Source organism: Trichechus manatus, unplaced genomic scaffold (genome assembly GCF_000243295.1).
Source record: "Trichechus manatus latirostris isolate Lorelei unplaced genomic scaffold, TriManLat1.0 scaffold00245, whole genome shotgun sequence".
Taxonomy (NCBI): Eukaryota; Metazoa; Chordata; class Mammalia; order Sirenia; family Trichechidae; genus Trichechus; species Trichechus manatus.
In genome coordinates this window covers 2,249,491-2,270,692 of record NW_004444181.1, presented here as the reverse complement: position 1 = coordinate 2,270,692, position 21,202 = coordinate 2,249,491, and the positions used below count along the sequence as shown (strand labels likewise).

Here is a 21,202-nt window from a genome sequence, read left to right as displayed (position 1 = left end):
TTCAAGCCCCTTAGGCTCCCCTCCTTTTTTTTATTTTTCACCTAGAGTCGAGACCAAAACAGACAAGCTTCCCATTGGGCAGATTTCCCCCCACCTCAGTCTACTCTTATGAGGATGTGGGGGCTGGGAAGGCGGTTACTTCCAGGTGCACACATCTTGTGTGCCAAATCTCCTATCTCTGTGTGACCATTAAAACTGAAATGTTTGTATGTCAAGAACCTTACTCTAAACCCCAGTCATCCCCAGTTTCAAATCTTTTTTGGTTTTTATCCTTCTTTACGTGAGGCCCTTGAGGGTTTTCCTTGTTTTTATTTTTATATAAGTTCAGTTGTGCCTTTAAAGGGATGCTTTTTTTTTTTTTTTAAACAAACACTTACAATGCTTGTTATGTTCCAACTGTTACTCTCAGCACTTTCAAATTTTAAGTCATTTAACTCTCTTAATCTCTTGATAAGCCAGTCCTGTTATCCTCGTTTTACAGATGACAAAACCTGAGGTATATAGGTTAAGCTTCTTGCCCAGTATCACACGCCTAGTAAATACCAGAGCTGGAATTTGGGCCTAGATTGTCTGACTCCATAATATGTGTGTGTGTGTGTGTCTGTGTCTGTGTCTGTGTCTGTTTTGCCTGTCCAGGGGTGTTTTTCTTTCCGGCTAATGACATATTCTAGGGATGAGTGTTAAGAATAGCTGGAAATAATTGCTTATGTTTAGATACATGAAAAGCCACTGTTTCTTACTGATGCCTTCTTTGCTTTGCTGTCATAGGACTTCTGAAGAACAATGTATACCATGTCAGTTTTGCATCAGCATATAGGGTAAAATCATTAAATGAAAATTGACATTCCCACCACGACACTCAACCACGTATCTGAAATCAGAGTATCCCAACATGGACCAGAATACCCCATTTCTAATTGCAGACTTCACCCCTGACAGAAATATATAAAATAGAGCAAAGACAGGAATCTTTAAGGGTTATGATAGTGATTACTCATTTTATTTGGTAGCCAGAGGTTTTTACTTCCCTAACCATGAATCCCAGAGTAAGATTCAGAATGGATGAGGTATATACCATTCTTTTATAAATGGTAGAAGGGTGATTGTGTAAGGGGGTGGGGAGTGGGACAGGGTGATCTTACTGATGGCTGACTGCTGGCACAGTCTCAGGTAGGTTAATTTTAGAAGAAACTGCTTGAGTAAGATGAAGATCTGGAAATTGATTCTCCTTGAGAACTTTTGTTCATTAGTCCTTCAAAACCAAACCAAACCAAACCCATTCCCATTGAGTCGATTCCGACTCGTAGTGTCCCAGTAAAGACAGAGCAGAACTGCCCCATAGGGTTTCCAAGCTGTAAATCCTTACAGAAGCAGACTGCCACATCTTTCTCCTGTGGAGCAGCTGTCAGTTCAAACCCTCGACCTTTTGTTGGCAACCAAGTGTTTTAACCACTGTGCCACTCGAACTCCTTCATTAGTCATTAGGGAAATGCAAATAAAAATCACAATGACATACCAACTCACACCCATTAGCATGGCTATTATTAAAAAAAAAAAATCCACATGCACACAGAAAATAAGTGTTGGTGAGTGTGTGAAGAAACGGAGACCCTTGTCCATTGCTGGTAGGAATGTAAAATGCTGTAGCAACTGTGGAAAACAGTTTGATGATTCCTCAAAAAGTCAAATAGAATTACCATGTCAAGTCAGCCCTGATTCATGACAACCTTATGTATAACAGAAGGAAACATTGCCTGGTCCTGCACCATCTTCATGGTTGGTGGTATGTTTGAGTCCATCGTTGTGGCCCTTGTGTCAGGCCGTCTCATTGAGGGTTTTCCTTGTTTTAGCTGACTCTCTACTGATCGTGATTTCCTTTTCTAGCAGTTGGTCTTCCTGATGACATAAGTGAGCTAAAGTCTCGCCATCCTGGCTTCTGGGGAGCATTCCAGTTACACCTCTTTTTAAGGATGATTTGTTCATTCTTCAGGCATCTACGCCGACACCACAGTTTGAACGCATCAATTCTCTTGTCTTCCTTTTTCATTATCCAACTTTCATATGCATATGAGGCTTGGGTCAGGTGTACCTTAGTCATCAAAGTGACCTGTTTGCTTTTGAAAACTTTGAAGAGTTGTTTTGCAGCAGATTTGCCCAATGCAATACGTTATTTGATTTCTTGACTGCAGCTTCCATGGGCATCGATTGTTGATCCAAGTAGAATGAAGTCATTGACAACTTCAGTTTCTTCATTTGTCATGATGTTTATTGGTCCAGTTGTGAAAATTTTTATTTTCTTCATGTTCAGGTGTAATCCATACTGAAGTCTGTGGTATTTGACCTTCATCATAAGTGCTTCAACCTGTCTTCGTTTTTGGCAAGCAGGGTTGTATGTCTGCACATTGCAGGTTGTTAATGAGTCTTCCTTCAATCCTGACGCTGCGTTCTTCATACAGTTACAGCTTCTCAGATTATTTGTTTAGCATTTAGATTGAATAAGTAAGGTGCCACACACTTTTTCCTGTTGAGAACCATGCGGTATCCCTGTTTTGTACAGATTTCTCATAAACCAGTTAAGTGTTCTGGAATTCCCATTCTTCGTAGTGTTATCCATAATTTGTTATGGTCCACACAATTTAATGCCCTCATGTGGTCGATAAAACACACGTGAACATCTTTTTTTGCTTTTGGCTAAGATCCATCTGACAACAGCAGTGATACCTATCCCTCATCCCATGACCTTCTGAACTCAGCTTGAACTTTTAGCAGTTCCTTGTCAGTGTAGGGCTGCAGTTGTTTTTGAATTATCTTCAGCAAAATTTTGCTAGCATGTGATATTAATGATATTGTTTGATAATTTCCTCATTCCCTTTGATCACTACAACATGGATGAATCTTGAAAACATGCTGCGTGAAACAACCAGACATAAAAGGAGACATACTGTATTCTAGATGTATTACATGAAACATCTAGAAGAGGCAGATTCATAGAGACAGAAAGTAGATTAGTGGTTACCATGGGCTGAGGGGAGAAGGGAATTCAAGTTACTGCTTAATGGGTACTGAGTTTCTGTTTGGGGTCATGAAGTTTTGGAAATGGATAGTGGTGATGGTTGCACAACATGGTGGATATAATTGTCACTGAACTGTATGTGTAAAAATGGTTAAAATAATAAATTTTATGTTATATATTTTACCACAATGAAGAAAGAAAAAGAATTTGTGTTGTATGTCTTAGAAAGCTTGGATTACATATTCTTCAGTTTAAAGACCACTCCTGTACAGCATTTCATTTCTCAAATTTGTACTTCAAAGTAAGGCTTGGGATGGTCTAAAAGCAGGGGTGGACAGAGAAAAGTAGACATCTTTCTGACATCTTGTGGCAGCAGCTGAGCACTACAATGAATTGTAATCATACATAGTTAACAAAGTACCCCCTCTCCTTTTTCTTTAACTGAGAAAATCTGTTTAAAAATGAACACAGAACAAACACCATAGCATAGAAATTCTGTGCGTATTGAAAATTTCAAGCTTTGACCTTTTTTTAAAACCATTTGTACATTTTTATACATTGGCTATCTCCACAACTCAGGAATTTGGAGCACCCTTTGGCAAAAAGAGCCCTAGTGGCACAGTTGTTAAGAGCTCTGCTGCTAATCAAAAGATCAACAGTTCGAATCCACCAGCCACTCCTTGGAAACCCTATGGGGCAGTTCTACTCTGTCCTGTAGGGTCGCTATGAGTTGGAATTGACTCAATGACAGCGGGTTTGGTTTTTGGTTTTTTCTTTGGCGAAAAAGTCAAAGTGTCAGAATATTGTTTTCCCCAAAAGACCACCTGAAAAGACTGTACTCAAGCAGAGCTAATTTTATTAGGCCTAACACACTAAGGAGAAAGCACCCCTTGATAATGTCTTACTTGTGTCTCAAAGTGGGGAGATTAGAGAATGGTATTTACAGGGTTTTTAGGGCCTTGGCTGGGTAATTTTAAGGTAGATTTTGCAAGGTGGGAAACAGATTGGACAATTTATGATACTATAGTTCTGGATTGGTAGAAACAAGGAGTCAAGTCTTGATGGGTAAGCTGGTAGGTGGTTCATACCTTATGTTCTAGGATTTATCTTCCAGGTAAATCCTGGAGCAAGCAGCTAAGTTATTTTTACTTGGCCTGAGGGACAGAGAATTACATTAGACTGTATGGATCATAGCAAATTATGGATAACATTACGAAGAATGGGAATTTCAGAACACTTAATTGTGTTCATGAGAAATCTGTACAAAACGGGGCTACTGCATGGTTCTGAATTGGAAAAGGTGTGCAGCAGGGTTGTATCCTTTCACCTTACTTATTCAGTCTGTGTGCTGAACAAATTATCTGGTAAACTGAACTAAATGAAGAATACAGCATCAAGATTGGAAGAAGAGTCATTAACAATATAATTAAGCCAGTGTAATTCTTCCAGTGGAGGAAGACTCATTAACAACCTGCAGTAACTCAGGGACAGAGAATTATATTTGTTTCTATTCTTTTCAAAAGTTAAAGCTGGATTAATTTATTTGAATTATTGGTTTGTTTCAGCTCTGCCCAAAGTTTTTACATACAAATTCTACTAGTCACACTTGGCCATTCAGTGCAGTTGCTGAATTGATAGGTATGTAAATTGGAATTTCATATCTCTTATTTCTCTTATGTGTTGATTGCAATTGTAGTTTTTAAAAAATTTTTTTTATGGAAAAATAATATACAAATGTACTTTAAAAAAAAAAGGTATTTTGAATGATTAACATATTATTGGTAAAGGTAACCTAGCATCACATCTATTCACATCACTGCTTAGCCTTCTCTAGTACTGTCTAGAATTTCATAGTGTTCAGGAGTTAATTTGCTAAGTTCATAAGGTATTTATATTGAAAATATTTTTACTCTGATTATTAAAGAGACATGACTATTGTAAAAAATAACAATGATGTATTTTAATAGTATAAAAGTATGTATAACTTACAGAGTGGATTCATTTTTCTGGCATTAGTAAGTAGGAGGATTGATATTATGTTAGATTTGTGATAATTTATTAATTCTTGCTTTCTCTGATAATGTTATTTTCAAAGTATAAGATGGTATTTTAATAGTGTTTTAAGGAACATGACAAAAGAGGCAAGGATGTGGTGAGATTTGTGTTTTGGAGCGGGGGCAGATTCCTACATGATTGTTTAAAAAATTTAGGCGTATGTTTGAGAAACAGATAATAAAGGAAAATTATATTCTCAGATATGCTTTATTATTATTATTATTTGAGTATGAATTTTTAATTTTTTAAAATTTTATTGTACTTTAAGTGAAAGTTTACAATTCAAGGTAGTCTGTCATACAAAAATTTATACATACATTGTTATGTGACCCTAGTTGCTCTCCCTATACTGTGACAGCACACTGCTCCTTTCCACCCCTGATTTCCCACATCCATTCAACCAGCTCATGACCCTCTCTGCCTTCTCATCTCGCCTCCAGACAGGAACTGCCCATTTAGTCTCATGTATCTACTTGAGCTAAGAAGCGCACTCTTGACAAGTATTGTTTTATGTCCCATAGTTCAGTCTAATCTTGGTCTGAAGAGTTGGCCTCTGGAATGGTTTTAGTTCTGGTTTGACAGAGATCCCGGGGGCTGTGCTTTCTGGGGACCCTCCAGTCTCAGTCAGACCGTTAAGTCTGGTCTTTTTATGTGAATTTGAGTTCTGCACCCCACTTTTCTCCTGCTCCATCAGGGACTCTCTGTTGTGTTCCCTGTCAAGGCAGTCATTGGCGGTATGTGGGATAATTCTTAGATATACGTTAGATTCTTTATAATCAAGAAAGGGTCCTGTCTTAGATATGCAAGAAAAAGAAAAGAAGGAACTTTTGGGTAACCTTCATCTCTTTGGTATAGTTAGATTTTCCAAAGTGTCCCAGCTAACATTTGCTGTTCGGGTGTGATTGGTTGTTTTAAACCCTGGAGTGGATCTGCTATAACATTGCAGCTATTCATGGTCATTCTTTTTTATGGCTACCCAACCTGGGATTGTTCATACATGTATAGTGCAGCCCTAGTTTTGGTTTAGAGCAACTGAAGTCATGGTGCACTTTGTGGTGTAGCATATTGTAAGTTTTCTATGAAATACTATCTTTTATGAAATGGTGAAAAAAGATTATTTAATTGTAGACTACCTTATGGAAGGTAGTTTGAAAACCATTATTCATACTATAATAAGGACTTCAGAATATACCTCAGAGGGTATTTTCAGCCAGTTAGGGATATTTAGATGAGTCTTACATAGCTCACAAGTTGATTTTATTACTACTACCTTTCAAATTTTTTTTTCATTTTTCTTTTACACATTCCTTCATACTTACGTATTCTGAGAGAAACAGGTATGCTAAATGAGGATGGTAAAATGGGGAAGTATACAGAGATAATAATAGAAGGGTAAAAGCTACCAGAAAATTTGCATTAGATTGAAAAGGACAGCAATTTGAAGACCTATGTAGAAGGTAAATCTTCATCTTTGTAGCAATAAGTATATTGCATACCTTCCATGTCAACTGTAGTTGACACTCAGCTCTCGTTTTCCTTTATGATAGCCAGGCAAGTTCTTTGGGCAGAAGATATCCCTGTCTTAATCACCCTTCTCCCTTTATACTTTTTTAATGTAGTAGATACTAGTCTTTGTTCTTTGTATAGCATATGGAAGGCTTTGGAGAATGGTTAATTCTGTAATAGTCAATGAATGATTATATCACAGAATACAGTTTAGTTTTGAGTTTTCAAATCTTAAGATACAGCTTTTTAAATTTCTTTAAAATAAGGTGTTCTGTTGCTTGTTAAGGGATTATTCTGAACCATTTGTTTTTCTTTAAAATGCAAAATCAAAATTTCTCAATAAAACTTTCATTTCCCAGATAATGCTTATGATCCTGATGTGAATGCTAAACAGATATGGATTGACAAGACAGTGATAAATGGCCATATATGCTTGACATTCACTGATAATGGGAATGGTATGACTTCAGATAAGTTACATAAAATGCTGAGGTATGTAAAAATGTGTCATACTTTTTTAAATGATTGTTTTGACCTTATTCAAGGGTTTCAGGTGTTATTCTTACTGCCCTTAGTTTATTTTTTAAACATAAAATGCTATACCCACAGTGTGAGCTATTCTCTAAGAATCATCTCCATTGTTTTCTACAATTGTGTTATTAGGCATTTGCCACCATTCTTATTGCCCCTGTCCTGTGTCTGACTTATTTAAAATTCTGCCATCCCTTTAGAGCTGTAGCACAATTGATATCACTTGTTCAGTGTAAATTAGTTTTAACCAGTTTTTCCAATAAAATTTAACCACTATTTTGGGGAAAGGAATACTTTTAAAGAAATTCAGAAGATGAGGAGGCAGCATAAAATAGTCATAAGGCTCTAGGATTACAGAAGAGGATTTTCAGTACCTGAAAATACGGAAAGCCAAATGTGCATGAAATAGAACCTAAGCTATATAGTATAGGTATAGGGTAGGGGGGAGAATTTGGAAGCTAAGGCCTTTCTACTGTCCCTCAGATATTCCTTATGCTACCAGAAAGTCCAGTTGACCCCATCAGTAATTATGCCTCAGTAGGTATGCTTAGGACAAGGCAGTCATTTACAGTTAGGGGAAGAGATACATGAGGTGAAATCTCAAAGTCCCTAGAGCTCAAATTATAACTCAGCTGTTTAGCCAGGGTGCGCCAGGCAATGAGTTACTGTGATAGTACCTGTAATCCTTGCACGCCTATGGTGTAGATTTGATTTTCCTTCATTTTAGAAATGGGGAAACACATCAAGATAGATTAATTTTCCCAAGATTATATAACTAGGAAGGGTGAGGCCAGCATTCCAGCGCAAGCTTTCTACTTGGTGTTATGGTTGTTGAATGTAAAAAATTAGGATTATTGACAGTTATTTTTAAAAATCTTCCTTTTGTTTTTAGCTTTGGCTTCAGTGACAAAGTCACCATGAATGGTCACGTCCCAGTTGGATTGTATGGGAATGGCTTCAAGTCAGGTTCTATGCGTTTGGGTAAAGATGCAATAGTGTTTACCAAAAATGGAGAAAGCATGAGCGTGGGCTTCTTGTCTCAGTCCTACTTGGAAGCCATTAAAGCAGAACATGTTGTTGTCCCAATAGTGGCATTCAACAATCACCATATCCTTTTGGTTTTGAAATAGAAGCCAGAGAAACTGAAGAAACATGCTGAACCATTTGCTCCTTCTGCCTTCCTCTAAATTCTTGTTTTTTAATTTCCATTGCACTATTGTCCCTGTTCACTGCCTGACCCTACCCCTTTCTCTTCCCTGTTGGAATTTTTCCATGGAAACGCTTAACATAGTTATATTTTATGTTAAACTTCCCATAGTGCACCTCTTTATTTCAAGCTTATTTTGGACTAACAGGACTTCTGTGGTCTGGCTTGAAAATTTAACTAATGACCATGAAAAGCAAGATATATTTAGGAAAATGCCTTCTGTGTAAATACATTCAAATATTGGAAACTATTAAATTAGTTAGGAGTAATCATAAACTTGCCCCTTTTTATCCTTTCTGAGGTTCATTTAAAATTGAACTGCCATTTAAAAACTTAGAAAATAATTTAGGAAATAGCTTTCCTGTTTTTTAAGTTTATTAGCGTGGTTTCCATATTGTAATTGTGAAAAATATGTTGATGGTTTAAGTCTTTAACTTAGGATATACGACAGATGATTAATTTAGCAGAATCAAAAGCAAGCCTTGCTGCAATTCTGGAACACTCTCTGTTTTCTACGGAACAGAAATTACTGGCAGAACTTGATGCTGTTATGGGCAAGAAGGGGACGAGGATCATCATTTGGAATCTCAGAAGGTAAATGTAGACCTCAGCTCATTGTTGATCATTTGGGAAGTTAAGTCCATATGTAGGGATGGTTTCATTGTGTCCATCCAGTGTTACACAGAGTTGAACTTGTGGCCTAGTTAATGATTTGTTTTTCCATGGTTATTTTGCAGAGATCACTTTGGCTTCAGTTTGACGTATTTTCATACTGCTAAAAGTAAATTTCCTATCCCTGCCATTCAGTCTCCATTAGCACTCTAGTCTCTCCTTATTATTCTTTTCTTTAAAAAAAAAAAAAAAAAAAAAAGCAAGAAGACAAAAGCCCAGCGTATGAAAATTAGGAAGAGAAATCTTTGTCCATTACCTAAAGCTAAGTATGATTTAGAGGAACCCTGGTGGTGCAGTGGTTAAGCACTCAGCTGCTAACAGAAAGTTTGGTGTTTTGAAACCCACCCACTGGCTCTGCAGGAGAAAGACCTGGTGATCTGCTCCTGTAAAGATTACAGACTAGAAAACTTTATGGGACAGTTCTACTCTGTCACAGGGGGTCACTATGAGTCGAATTCGGCTTGATGGCACCCTGCAACAACAAGCATGATTTAACATCTGGAAAGAAAAGTAATAGAGATGGAAATTTTGTGTTGCTAGAATTTGTAATCCTTTATCCTTGAGAGGATAAAATTCTTTCCAAATAAAAGTTTTTAAATTTAAGATTAATATGTAATATTGAGAGATATAAGACATTATTGAACCACAGGAATAAGGTATAAACAGTGATAAGCCTAAAACTTTAATGCGTTTCTGACCTCCTGGATTCCTTTTTTTTTTTTAATTTTTTTTTCCCCCTTACTTCCACCTCCCTGCCCCTCCTCCTTCTCCTGGTCGTGTTATATTGTTGTTTTAGTTACACTTCTCATTTTGAGATAATCGTAGATTCACATGCAGTTGTAAGAAATAATACAGAGATTCCCATGTACCCTTCACCCAGTTTTCCCCATGGTAACCTCTTGCAGCAGTATGGTATAGTATCACCACTAGGGTGTCGACATGGATACAGTCAAGATGTAGGACATTTTCATCACCACAAGGATCCCTTGTGTTGCCCTTTCATAGCCACACCACTTCCTCCCTCTCTCCACTCCTTCCTTAACCCCTGGCACCCTCTGATCTGTTCTCTGTTTCTAGAACTTTGTCATTTCAAAAATGTTATGTAAATGGAATCATACAGTAGGATACCTTTTGTGATTCACTTTTTTCACTCAACATAATTCTCTGGAGGAGTCCAGGGTTGTGGTTTGTATCCATAGTTTGTTCCTTCTTGTTGCTGAGTAGTATTGCATTGTATGATGTACCAGAGTTTGTTCAACCATTCACTTGTTAGAAGACATCTGGGTTGTTTCCAGTTTTTGCCTGTTACAAACAAAGCTGCTGTAAACATCACGGACAGGTTTTTGTAGGAATATAGTCTTCGTTTTTCTGGGATAAATGCACAGGGGTGTAATTGCTGGTTCTTTGGTAGTTGCATGTTGAGTTTCTTAAGAAACTGCCTGTTTTCCAGAGTGCCTGTACCATTTTACATCCCCACTAGCTTGTGTGAGTGATCCAGTTTCTCTGCATCTTCCTGCATTCCTTTTCTTGCGTTTGAAAGCCCCTCCCTGCCCACCATGTGTGGTGCTTTATGTTTTATTTAGTTCTTAACTACTTACAGTATTTGTTTGCTTATCTTGCTCTGAAATTGAATTTTAGCTCTTTCAAAAAATTTCTTTTACAGCTACAAAAATGGAGCAACAGAATTTGATTTTGATAAGGATAAGTATGACATCAGAATTCCTGAGGATTTAGACGAGACAACAGGAAAGAAGGGTTACAGGAAGCAAGAGAGGATGGACCAAATTGCCCCTGAGAGTGACTACTCCCTGAGGGTATGTATTCAGCTCTGTTTTTGCAAATGAGAAACATATCAGATGATGGAATTATTAGTAGAGCTTATGTTACCACTTGTATTACAAATGCTGCTGGTGATCTCTGAGTGAAAGTATCTCAGACATGAACCAACTTACTAAACTTTTCACGAGTGCACTGGTTGTCTTATTTGCGTAGAAACCCTTTTTGTTTTAATTGCAAGGCCATCAGGTCTAATAGTACTTGTAGTTCTTTACTGTATGGTTGAGTTGTTTGTATTGGGAATACTGGAATCAATATGTAATTGTGTGATAAATATCTCTGAGATTTGACCTTAGAAATTATTATATCTTTAAGATTAAAGAAAATATATAACAATGGTAAGTGATCCTGATATGACAATGGTGATTATGATAATAAAAATATTAAATTTCTTAGTCACTATGATAAGACACATGATACTAACTTTTTAGTTTATGTGCTAAAATTATTCCATAACCCCAAGCTGTGGATATATTTGATATTTACAAGTTTACCATGTGTCTTAGTCATCTAGTGCCGCTGTAACAGAAATACCACAAGTGGATGTCTTTAACAAAGAGAAGTTTATTCTCTCACAGTCCAGTAGGCTGCAAGTCCAAATTCAGGGCATCAGCTCCCGGGGAACACTTTCTCTGTCAGCTCTGGAGGAATGTCCGTGTCATCAGTCTTCCCTTGGTCTGGGAGGTTCTCTGCGCAGGAACCTCAGGTTGAAAGGACGCACTCTGCTCCTGGCACTGCTTTCTTGGTGGTATGAGGTTCCCATGTGTCTTTGCTCACTTCAGTCTCTCAAAAGAGAGATTGGCCTAAGACACTGTCTAATCTGGTAGACCTCATCAGTATAACTGCTGCTAATCCATTTTATTACATCATAGTGATAGAGTTTGCAACACATAAGGAAATCACATTAGATTATAAAACGGTACACAATAATACAATCCTGGGAATCATGATCCAGCCGAGTTGACAGATATTTTGGGGGGACACAGTTCAATCCATGACACCATGTAAATTTTTCTGAGGTCTTAGCAGTTACAGTGTCAGGTATATGCTGTTCCTGATCTACCCAGTGTATTATTCCTTGATGTTCTAACTACTAAGAAAATCTCACTCAGGTATGAACCAGGTCCAGACACAGCCAGAGCAAATGATGTGTTTTTAGTACACTGTAGAATATTTTAAGCTATTATTAATGAATTTTAGAAATGACAAAACACCATTTCTTTTAAAATTGGGAATCAGAAGGAAAAAAATAAGAAAAATGTTCAAATTTTAGTTCTGTGTTGATTCGTCTATCCTTTCTTGAGTTATTCAATGCATTTCCTGCAGGATATTCTGACATCGTTGGGGGCAGCCCCAACAAAAAAAAAAACTAAACCCGTTGCTGTCGAGTCAGTTCCAAGTCATAGTGACCCTGTACTGCCTCATAGGGTTTCTAAGGAGCAGCTGATGGATGACCTTTTAGTTAGCAGCCATAGCTCTAAACCAGTATTCCACCTGGGGCCCGGGGGCAGCCCCAGAAGAGCATATTTTAACATGTTTTAGGGCACTTAAGTTTGATCAGGCTGCTGAAGTATTTACAGTTTCCTGCATTAAGAATTGAAAACACATTTTGCTGACTGTTATGGTTACAACTCAATTTTGAAAAGCATTATGCTGGTCTACTCTATATAAGTGTTGGTGCATTCGTTAAAATTTTTTCTTTATCAAGCTTACATAATATTTTCTTGTTTATATTTGATCTCGGTCATTATTTTTAAATAAAATTATCTTAATTGTTGCTTTTTAAATTATAGTAACAGTATATGTACTTGACAGAAAAATCTAAAAATGTAGTCCTTTTTGTGCATATATTAAAGAGTTAATGGGTTCTTTATCAAGGCAAGGTCATTTCTTTCTATTTAAATCTGTGACTAAGTAGTTATGAGCAAATCTGTTAATAATTACTTGGACAGGACAGATACTGTTGTGTGTCTTTGCAGGCTTACTGCAGTATATTATATCTGAAGCCAAGAATGCAGATCATCTTACGTGGACAGAAAGTAAAGACACAACTAGTTTCGAAGAGTCTTGCCTACATCGAACGTGATGTTTATCGACCCAAATTTTTGGTATCCTTTATTTGAGATTGTACAGAGATGTATCAGTCAAGCTTATTCCCCTTGCCCCCTCCCCTTTTTTCCTTAAATGGATTCTCATCCTCCAACTTTGCCGTTCCTTATGCACTTTGGACTTGATAAATCATGAAATAGAAAAGATGAATTGAAGGGAGGTATTGTGTTCAGAATTTTCCTTAACATTTTAAGACTAGAACAGTGAGAATTACTTTTGGATTCAACTGCAGAAATAAAGATCACTATGGGATAATGATGTATCACAGGAATAGACTTATCAAAGCTTATGAAAAAGTTGGATGTCAGTTAAGGGTAAGCTTTCTATTTGAAAAGGAAATGTTTATATTTTACAAAAGATATATATGTTGATAGGTCAAATGTGAAATCATTTTACTGTACTTTTTACCTATGACTTTTAAATGTTAATCTCTTTTTAATTGGTATAACTCTTGAACTTAGAATACTTTTATATTTCCCATTTGATCCTGAACAGTCCCGTGAGGTAGACAGGATACTTAACTGCATTCTGATTTTACAGATGAGGAAGTTGGGACTCATAGGTTAAGTAACTTGCCCAAGATCTCACAGTGAGAATGGATCTCAGACACAACTGCATAATTTCTTACTCTATATCCAGTGATTATTTCCTGCTACTGGAGTAAAATTAACTGGTTTTAATTATTGCTGGTTCGAGCAGCCTAAAAAACAGTGTCTGATAGGTGATTTACTTTTCTGGGAATTAGTTCCTAAATATATTTGCACCTTCCTCCAAAACCACTCCCATTGTTGGTGAATTCACTTTTGGATGACACTGCCCACTGTGTGTCTGTGTATCCTTTACATGTTCTCACAGAGAGGCTTTTTTTGGAGGCGTTGTGTGTGCGCGTGCGTGCGTGTGTGTTCAAATAAATCAGTGTAATTAATTTTGAAAAATCAGCTTTGTTGCTTTTAATGCTAGATGTGTTTTTGTTTTCCCATTCTATGGTTTTTATTTTCTGTCCATCTTATTTCATTCTGAGTCTTTCTGGAATGATACAAGCTATGTGTCTTATAATACTGTGGGTTTATCTTGAACACTGTTCAACTGGAGTTACAATTCAGCTTCACCTATTTTATATGACATGAACCCAGAATATAGCATTCTTCAGAAATAAATGAAATTTGTAGCATCTTCTTTGCAATCACTAATTTTAATCAGAAAATAAACCCAAAAATCTGGCAACCGATATGAGGTACCAGTGACCTTTATTAAATAGGCCAGTTTTCACTTATAATTGAAATATTGTTACCAGAAATATTCTATAATGTGCTATCTGATTTACTGAATTTCACTGGTAATTGGAAATGCATTTTTGGTAATTGCTTTATTTCTCAAGTGCTTTGGGATTCAAAAGAAATAATGCTGCAAATGATGTATATTTTTTTCTTTTATATTTATAAATCTGACTTAAGTGAGGTACATAACCCATTTTTCCAATGAGTTAAATGTGCACTGCATATAATTGCGGGTTAAGCTTGATCTTGTAAAAATAGGCTATTACAGCCAACTTTTAATGTTTGTCTTTACCAGAAGATGGACTGGGCCTAGTATTTCCATTCTCTAGATTCAGTAAACCATTTATTAAATAGGTGTCAGATACCTGGTTTGATTTGCTGGGCTACATGTTCAGGATAAAAAGATAAGATACAGAGCATGCCCTCAAAGAGCTAAGTTTGGTGAGGGGAATGTGGACCGTCCCTGGAACATCAGAAAAGGCTTCAGGGAGAAAGTGGTGATTGAACCGACTCTCAGTTGATTTCACTGTGTTGGAAAGTCTGGGGAGGGCTTTCCAGGTAAAGGGAGGAACATCAGCAACAGAAGGGGGAAGGAGGCCTCTGTGAGTATGACATAGTAAAGGGAGTAATGTGCTGTGAGTGAATCATATCGAAAGTGAGGAACAGGAATGGGAAAGAGCCAGGAAGATGAGGCTGGAAAGGTGGGCAAGATCCATACCTTGAAGGGTTCTCATTATCAGCAGGTTAAAAAATGGTATGAGATGAGGAACTGATGGTTTTTAGTGGAGCAGGGTTGTGATCAGATTTGCATGGTTTGATCTATGGTTGTGTTGATGAAAATTTTCATCTTATAAGTTACATGTTCTTTCACTTTTTGTATATACCTAGACTCAGAAATAAGCTACTATAATGAACAAAATGTGTTTGTTCATTATTTCTAGGTAATTAGAATATAACATGATACATGTTGAGTTCAATAGTTTAGCTAGCAGAGTTTAAAAATAACTAATTCAAACAACCTAGGTTTTTATTTCATTGTCATGACCAACTAGACGGGTAAGTGACTTAACTTTTATCTAGCAAACTTGTGGAATATTGTGTCCTAGAGCCTTTGCTAGGCACTAATACAGATGAGTTAGTTGTGGTTTTTACCATCTAAGAAATTGCATCCTAATAGAGGTGGTCTCTTTCTCCTTCTATGAAATTGGGGATGATAATAGTTGTTTAAATGGAGACTTGTCGATGAGGAAGTAGTTTTGAGGAGGGCCCTAATATATATAGGAGTTAACTCCCAGAAAATAAAATTCTATACTGTTTTTTTGTCTAGATTCCATGAGGTACTTAAAAGAATCATATGAGATAAAATATAGGAAAATGTCTTATACAAATTATAAATCTTTGTGTAAGGGTAATTATTCTGTGCATCATGTCTTGTGCTTGTTTCATTTTATTTTTCAGGCAAACAACATGGGTGTTGGAGTAGTTGGAATTATAGAATGTAATTTCCTAAAGCCAACTCACAATAAACAAGATTTTGACTATACTAATGAGTATAGGTATGTATACCTATATAAACTATTGACTGTATTTAAACGTTTATTTTGGAAATACTTTAATTTTTCTAAACTGAATTTTTTCCCATCTTATGGATGTTTTTATGCTTTAAGAATGAAAGCAGTATAACTGTATTATAGAGCTGTCAGAAAATGGGTGACTGATGAGCTGCATAGAAACCACATTTAATACCTTCTTCCATCCCAGGCATTGTCTTCTACTCCATCACAAATATTATATACTACTCTGTGTTTAGTGATGAGATACTGAGGTTCATACAAATGTAGAGCAAGTTCCTGCTTTCTTGTCAGTGTTTTTTCTGTATAATCATAAAGTTCTGAAGCTTTGTTCTAGGATGATAACTTTAAGATAATTTATAGTCCTGTGCTCCTTAGATAGAAATCGTGGTTAGAAGCCAGAGAATAAATAAGACCATCAGTTTTACTTGTAAATTTAGGAAGTACAAACATTATGAAAATAAGCATATGTTAGGGAGTAGAAAACAAAATTCACGTAAATATTTGTGATAAAAGCAGAGATAAAGCTACAGACCCTCTCTTCAAATAAAGTGCAAATAAAACACAAAGAAAATGGAAGAAAGGAAATAATAACGAGAAAAGCAAAATTAATGAATTAGGAAACAGGGCATATGATACAGAAAATCAAAATATCATTCAGGATCAATACAGAGACAGAAGCTACTCCTGTTACTTCAGTAAGGATAACTTAATAAATATAAGAAGTTGTTAACTAGAAGTGTAGAAGGTAAATAGCTATCTGTCTTTAGCTTTGTAAGAAACTGCCAGTCTGTCTTCCACAGTAGCTATACCATTTTGCATTCCCACCAGCAATGAATTAGAGTTCCTGTTGCTGCACATCCTTGCCAGCATTTGGTGGTATTAGTGTTTTGGATTTTAACCATTCCAATATGTGTGTAGTGGTATCTTGTTTTAATTTGCAATTCCCTAACAATATATAGGAAACCCTGGTGGCATAGTGGTTAAGAGCTATGGCTGCTAACCAAAAGGTGGGCAGTCTGAATCCACCAGGCGCTCTTTGGAAACCATATGGGGCAGTTCTGCTCTGTCCTGTAGGGTCGCTACGAGTCAGAATCAACTCAACGGCAGCAGGTTTTGTTTTTTTTTTTTTAATGTTGTATGATGTTGAACATCTTTTCATATGCTTATATGCCGCCCGTATGTCATCTCTGGTGAGTTGTCTTCACCAGAGTCAACTTGGTGTCTTTGTAATTAGGTTGTTGGTTTTCATATTGCTGAATTTTAAGCTCAGTATATTTTGGATATAAGTCTTTTATCGGACTTGTGTTTTCAAATAAATATTTTCTCTCAGTCTGTGGCTTGTCTTTTCATTCTCTTACCAGTATGTTTTTAACAAAGTTCATTTTATCAATTTTTCCTTTCATGGATTGTGCTTTTTTGGTGTTGTATCTAAAAAGTCATTGCCAAATCCAAGACTACCTAGATTTTTTCTTAAGTTATCTCCTAGAAGTTGTATAGTTTTGAATCTTACATTTAGTACTATGATCCATTCTGAGTTAATTGTTTTGAAAGGTGTGAGGTCTGTGTCTGAATTTTTTTTTTTTTTGCATGTAGATGTCCAGTTGTTTCCGCAGCATTTGTTAAAAAGACTATCCTTTCTCCATTGAATCACCTTTGTGCGTTTGTTAAGAATCATTGGTTGTATTTGTGTAGGTGTATTTCAGGGCGCTCTATTCTATTGTGCTGGTCTGTTTGTCTGTTCATTTGCCGATACCATATAGTCTTAATCATTGTAGCTTTATAGTAAGTCTTAAAGTGAGGTAGTGTCAGTCCTCCAACTCTGTTCTTCAGTATTATGTTGGCTGTTATTCTAGGTCTGTTGCTTTTCCATATAAAGGGCAGAGCACAGGGCATTTTTAGGGCAGTGAGACAATTCTGCAGGATACTGTAATGGTGGACACGTCATATTAGCGCATTTGTGAAAGCCCATAGGACTGTACAAAACAAAGAATGAACCCTAATGGAAATGATAAACTTCAGTTAATAATAATATATCAATATTGGTTCATCAGATTTAACAAATGAAGGAGCCCTGGTGGTGCAATGGTTAAACACTCAGCTGTTAACTGAAAGGTCAGTGGTTCAAACCCACCTTTAGCTCCACTGGAGAAAAGACCTGGCAATTTGCTCTCTTAAAGATTACAACCTAGGAAACCCTATGGGGCTGTTCTGCTCTGTCCTGTGAGTGAGATTCGACTCAATGGCACACAACAACAATCAACAACAAAATGTAACAAATGCACCACAGGAATAGAGGATGTTAATAATAGGAGAAATATCGACTCTCTATACAGTTTTTCTATAAATCAAAACTCTAAAAAATAAAGTCTTAAAAAAACCCACAAAATCATGAATAGAAGGGTATGTTAAGCAGATAAAAGAGTATTTACAAAAAACGGCAAGCATCATTCCTAATGGTGTGTTGCTGATAGCTTTCACCTGAGATTATACCAGCTATTAGCCGTTGTTTTTGAAGAAATTACCAACATAATAAGGCAAGAAAAAGAAAAGATGTAAGGATTGCCAAGGAATATATAAAGCTGTTATCTGTAGATGACAGTATTAGGTATATTAAAAAAAAAACCCATTGCTGTTGAGTTGATTCCGAATCATAGTGACTGCATGTATTACAGTGTAGAACTGCTCCATAGAGTTATCTTGGCTGTAATCTTTACGGAAGCAGTTTGCAGGCCTTCTGCAGAGTGGCTGGTTAAGTTTCAACCACCAGCCTTTAGGTTAACAGCTGATTGCAAATGCTTGCACTAGCCATACACAAAGTCCCAAATAATCTACAAATTTAGAATTAATAAGGGAACCAATTAATACGTAATTCTAAGGTTGCTGGATAAGAAGTATTTAGAAATCAATTGTATTTCCATATCAGCAGTAAAAAATTAAAAATAAAATTCAAGAAAAATCACTTGCAATAGCATCAAAAAAAAATCAAATACTTAGGAATAAATATAATGAAAATATGCAAAGACCTTTACATTGAAAACTAAAACATTCTAGAGAGAAACTTTAAGACTTAAATAAGTAGACATGCCAGATTTGTGGGTTGGAAGGCTAAATACTGTAAATGTGAATTGTTCACCAAATTGATTTATACATTAAATGCAATTCCACCAAAAAATCCCAGCAGCTGGGTGTGAGTATAGATGCTAATAAGTTTATTCTAAACTTTATGTGGAAACAGAGTACCACAGATAGCTAAGACAATTGTTAAAAGAATAAAAGATAAGATGACTTACATTACCAAATATCAACACTTAATATACAGCTGTATATTAAGTGTGATATTGGTGAAATGATAGTAGTCTAATGATAGAATGGAGAAGCCAAAAACAAACCCACAGTTTCATATACATGGTCACCTGATTTATGACAAAGGTTACATTGCAGTGTAGTGGGAAAATGATCACCTTTCCGAAAATGCTGGGTCAGTTGGCTGTCCATATGGATTAAAACGAACCTTAGCAGTTACCTCGTCAAATAAGGTTAAAAAAAAAAAAAAAAAGCAAAGAATCAATTCTAAATAGATTTTAAACCTAAACGAGAAAGGTAAAACAAAAACGGAAGACACAGATGAAAATTGTCATGACCTTTAGTTAGGCAGGTTTTTTTAAGCAAGACACAAAACGTGTTAATGGGCAAAAATGGAAAAATTATCTAAAAAGGTTATAGCAAATGTTGGCAAGATGTAGGGCAGTTGGAACTACTGGTGGGTATATAATCATTTTTAAAAACTGACAGTATTAAATAAAGCTAAACATATGCATACCCTGCGACCCAGCAATTCTCGCTCATAGGCATATTGTCGAGAGAAATGGGTACAGTCTCATGGATTGAGGAATAGAAGTGATGAGAAAGAGAGATGAGGAAGAATTAAAAAAATGATGTGAAGGGAGGGAAGATGAATTTGTACGTTACATGGTAGGAGTCCTAGTGATGTAGTGGTTAAGTGCTCAGCTGCTAACTGAAAGATGAGCAATTTGAACCCACCAGCTGCTCCGTGGGAGAAATGTGGCAGTCTCCTTCTGTACAGATTTACAGCCTGGGAAACCCTATGGGGCAGTTCTACTCTGTCCTACAGCGTTGTTATGAGTTTGAATCACTTGGACGGAAGTGGATTTTTAATCTTTATGAAGGTAGACTGCCACACCTTTCTCCCGTGGAGCCACTGGTGAGTTTGAGCTACTGCAGCTGAGTGCTTAACCTCTGCACCACCAGGGCTCCTTTTCCTAAAAATTACTGCCTTGGAAAGCCCATAGGGCAGTTCTGCTTTGTCCAACGGGATCACTATGAGTCGGAATTGACAGCAGCGGGTTTGGTTTTTTGTTTTTTATGTTATATGATAGTGGGACTTGCTGGTGTAGAAAACTAAAATAAGTAGGAGTTAATGAGCGGGAGCTTGGCAGTAGGTTAGTTAGAGGTGATAGTTATGTCTAATATTAATCTGCCAGACTGTAAAATTTAAAGTCCTGATTATATTAAAAAGCTTTATTTTAAATAGAGTGTTACATTGGCTCTATCTTGTGCTTATCTAACTCACTAGCAAATAATTAATCAGTTAATTGTGGCGTTAGTCTTATTTATTTTAATAAGTCCCATTAATATGCTTTTTGTTCATATTTTATTGTGGGAAAAGTAAAGTAACTGGGACAGAAGCTATTTTGAAGTATGAAACCAGTTGCCGTGGAGCCAACTCTGACTCATGGCGATCCCATGTGTGTCAGTAGAACTGTGCTCCATAATGGCTGATTTTTCAGAAGTAGATAGCCAGGCCTTTCTTCTGAAGCACCTCTGGGTGGACTCGAGCCTCCAACTTTTTGGTTAGCAGCTGAGCGTGTTAACTGTTTATACCAATTGCTGGTAATGATTACTCACCAAATGTTTGAGTTCTAGTTTGCATCGAAACTTACAAGTTCACTAGTTGGGGTTGAAATGCAAAGAATCTGTGGTTCTCCCAGTAATTGGTCTACAACACACTTTCTCAACAGAGGACCCAAAGGAGTACTGTTTTGTGTCTTATTTTCTAGATGATCCTGGCTCTGCTCCAGGAACTTAAAAAGGTCCTGATAGAAAATTTGTATTATTTTGAGTGTTCTTTATTAACTGTACATTTCAAATCTTTTTCCCCTCACAGTGTCCTTATGGTCATTAGTAGGTTATTTATGCTTTGTCTCATGTTCTAGGAAGATTTAATCTTTACCTTTTTTTTTCCCCTCTTGAATTGATTTTATAATTTACTTTTTAAAGGCTTACAATAACAGCACTAGGAGATAAGCTTAATGACTACTGGAATGAAATGAAAGTGAAGAAAAATGCAGAGTATCCTCTAAACTTGCCAGTTGAAGATATACAGTAAGTACATTAAAAAAAC

The 21,202-nt window shown here is 36.5% G+C and overlaps 1 protein-coding gene across 2 annotated transcripts in view; it reads left to right on the top strand.

The window, feature by feature from the left end:
* The window catches only part of MORC3 (MORC family CW-type zinc finger 3), a 46,544-nt gene that overhangs the window by 9,576 nt on the left and 15,766 nt on the right, over nt 1-21,202 (top strand). For both annotated transcript variants that reach the window (XM_004389443.3, XM_023724415.1), the window contains exons 2-10: nt 4,579-4,651; nt 6,934-7,066; nt 7,998-8,212; nt 8,759-8,906; nt 10,648-10,798; nt 12,800-12,928; nt 13,124-13,243; nt 15,665-15,762; nt 21,079-21,183. In XM_004389443.3, coding sequence (XP_004389500.1) covers nt 4,579-4,651; nt 6,934-7,066; nt 7,998-8,212; nt 8,759-8,906; nt 10,648-10,798; nt 12,800-12,928; nt 13,124-13,243; nt 15,665-15,762; nt 21,079-21,183 — 1,172 coding nt within the window. The remainder of the gene's footprint in view (nt 1-4,578; nt 4,652-6,933; nt 7,067-7,997; nt 8,213-8,758; nt 8,907-10,647; nt 10,799-12,799; nt 12,929-13,123; nt 13,244-15,664; nt 15,763-21,078; nt 21,184-21,202) is intronic.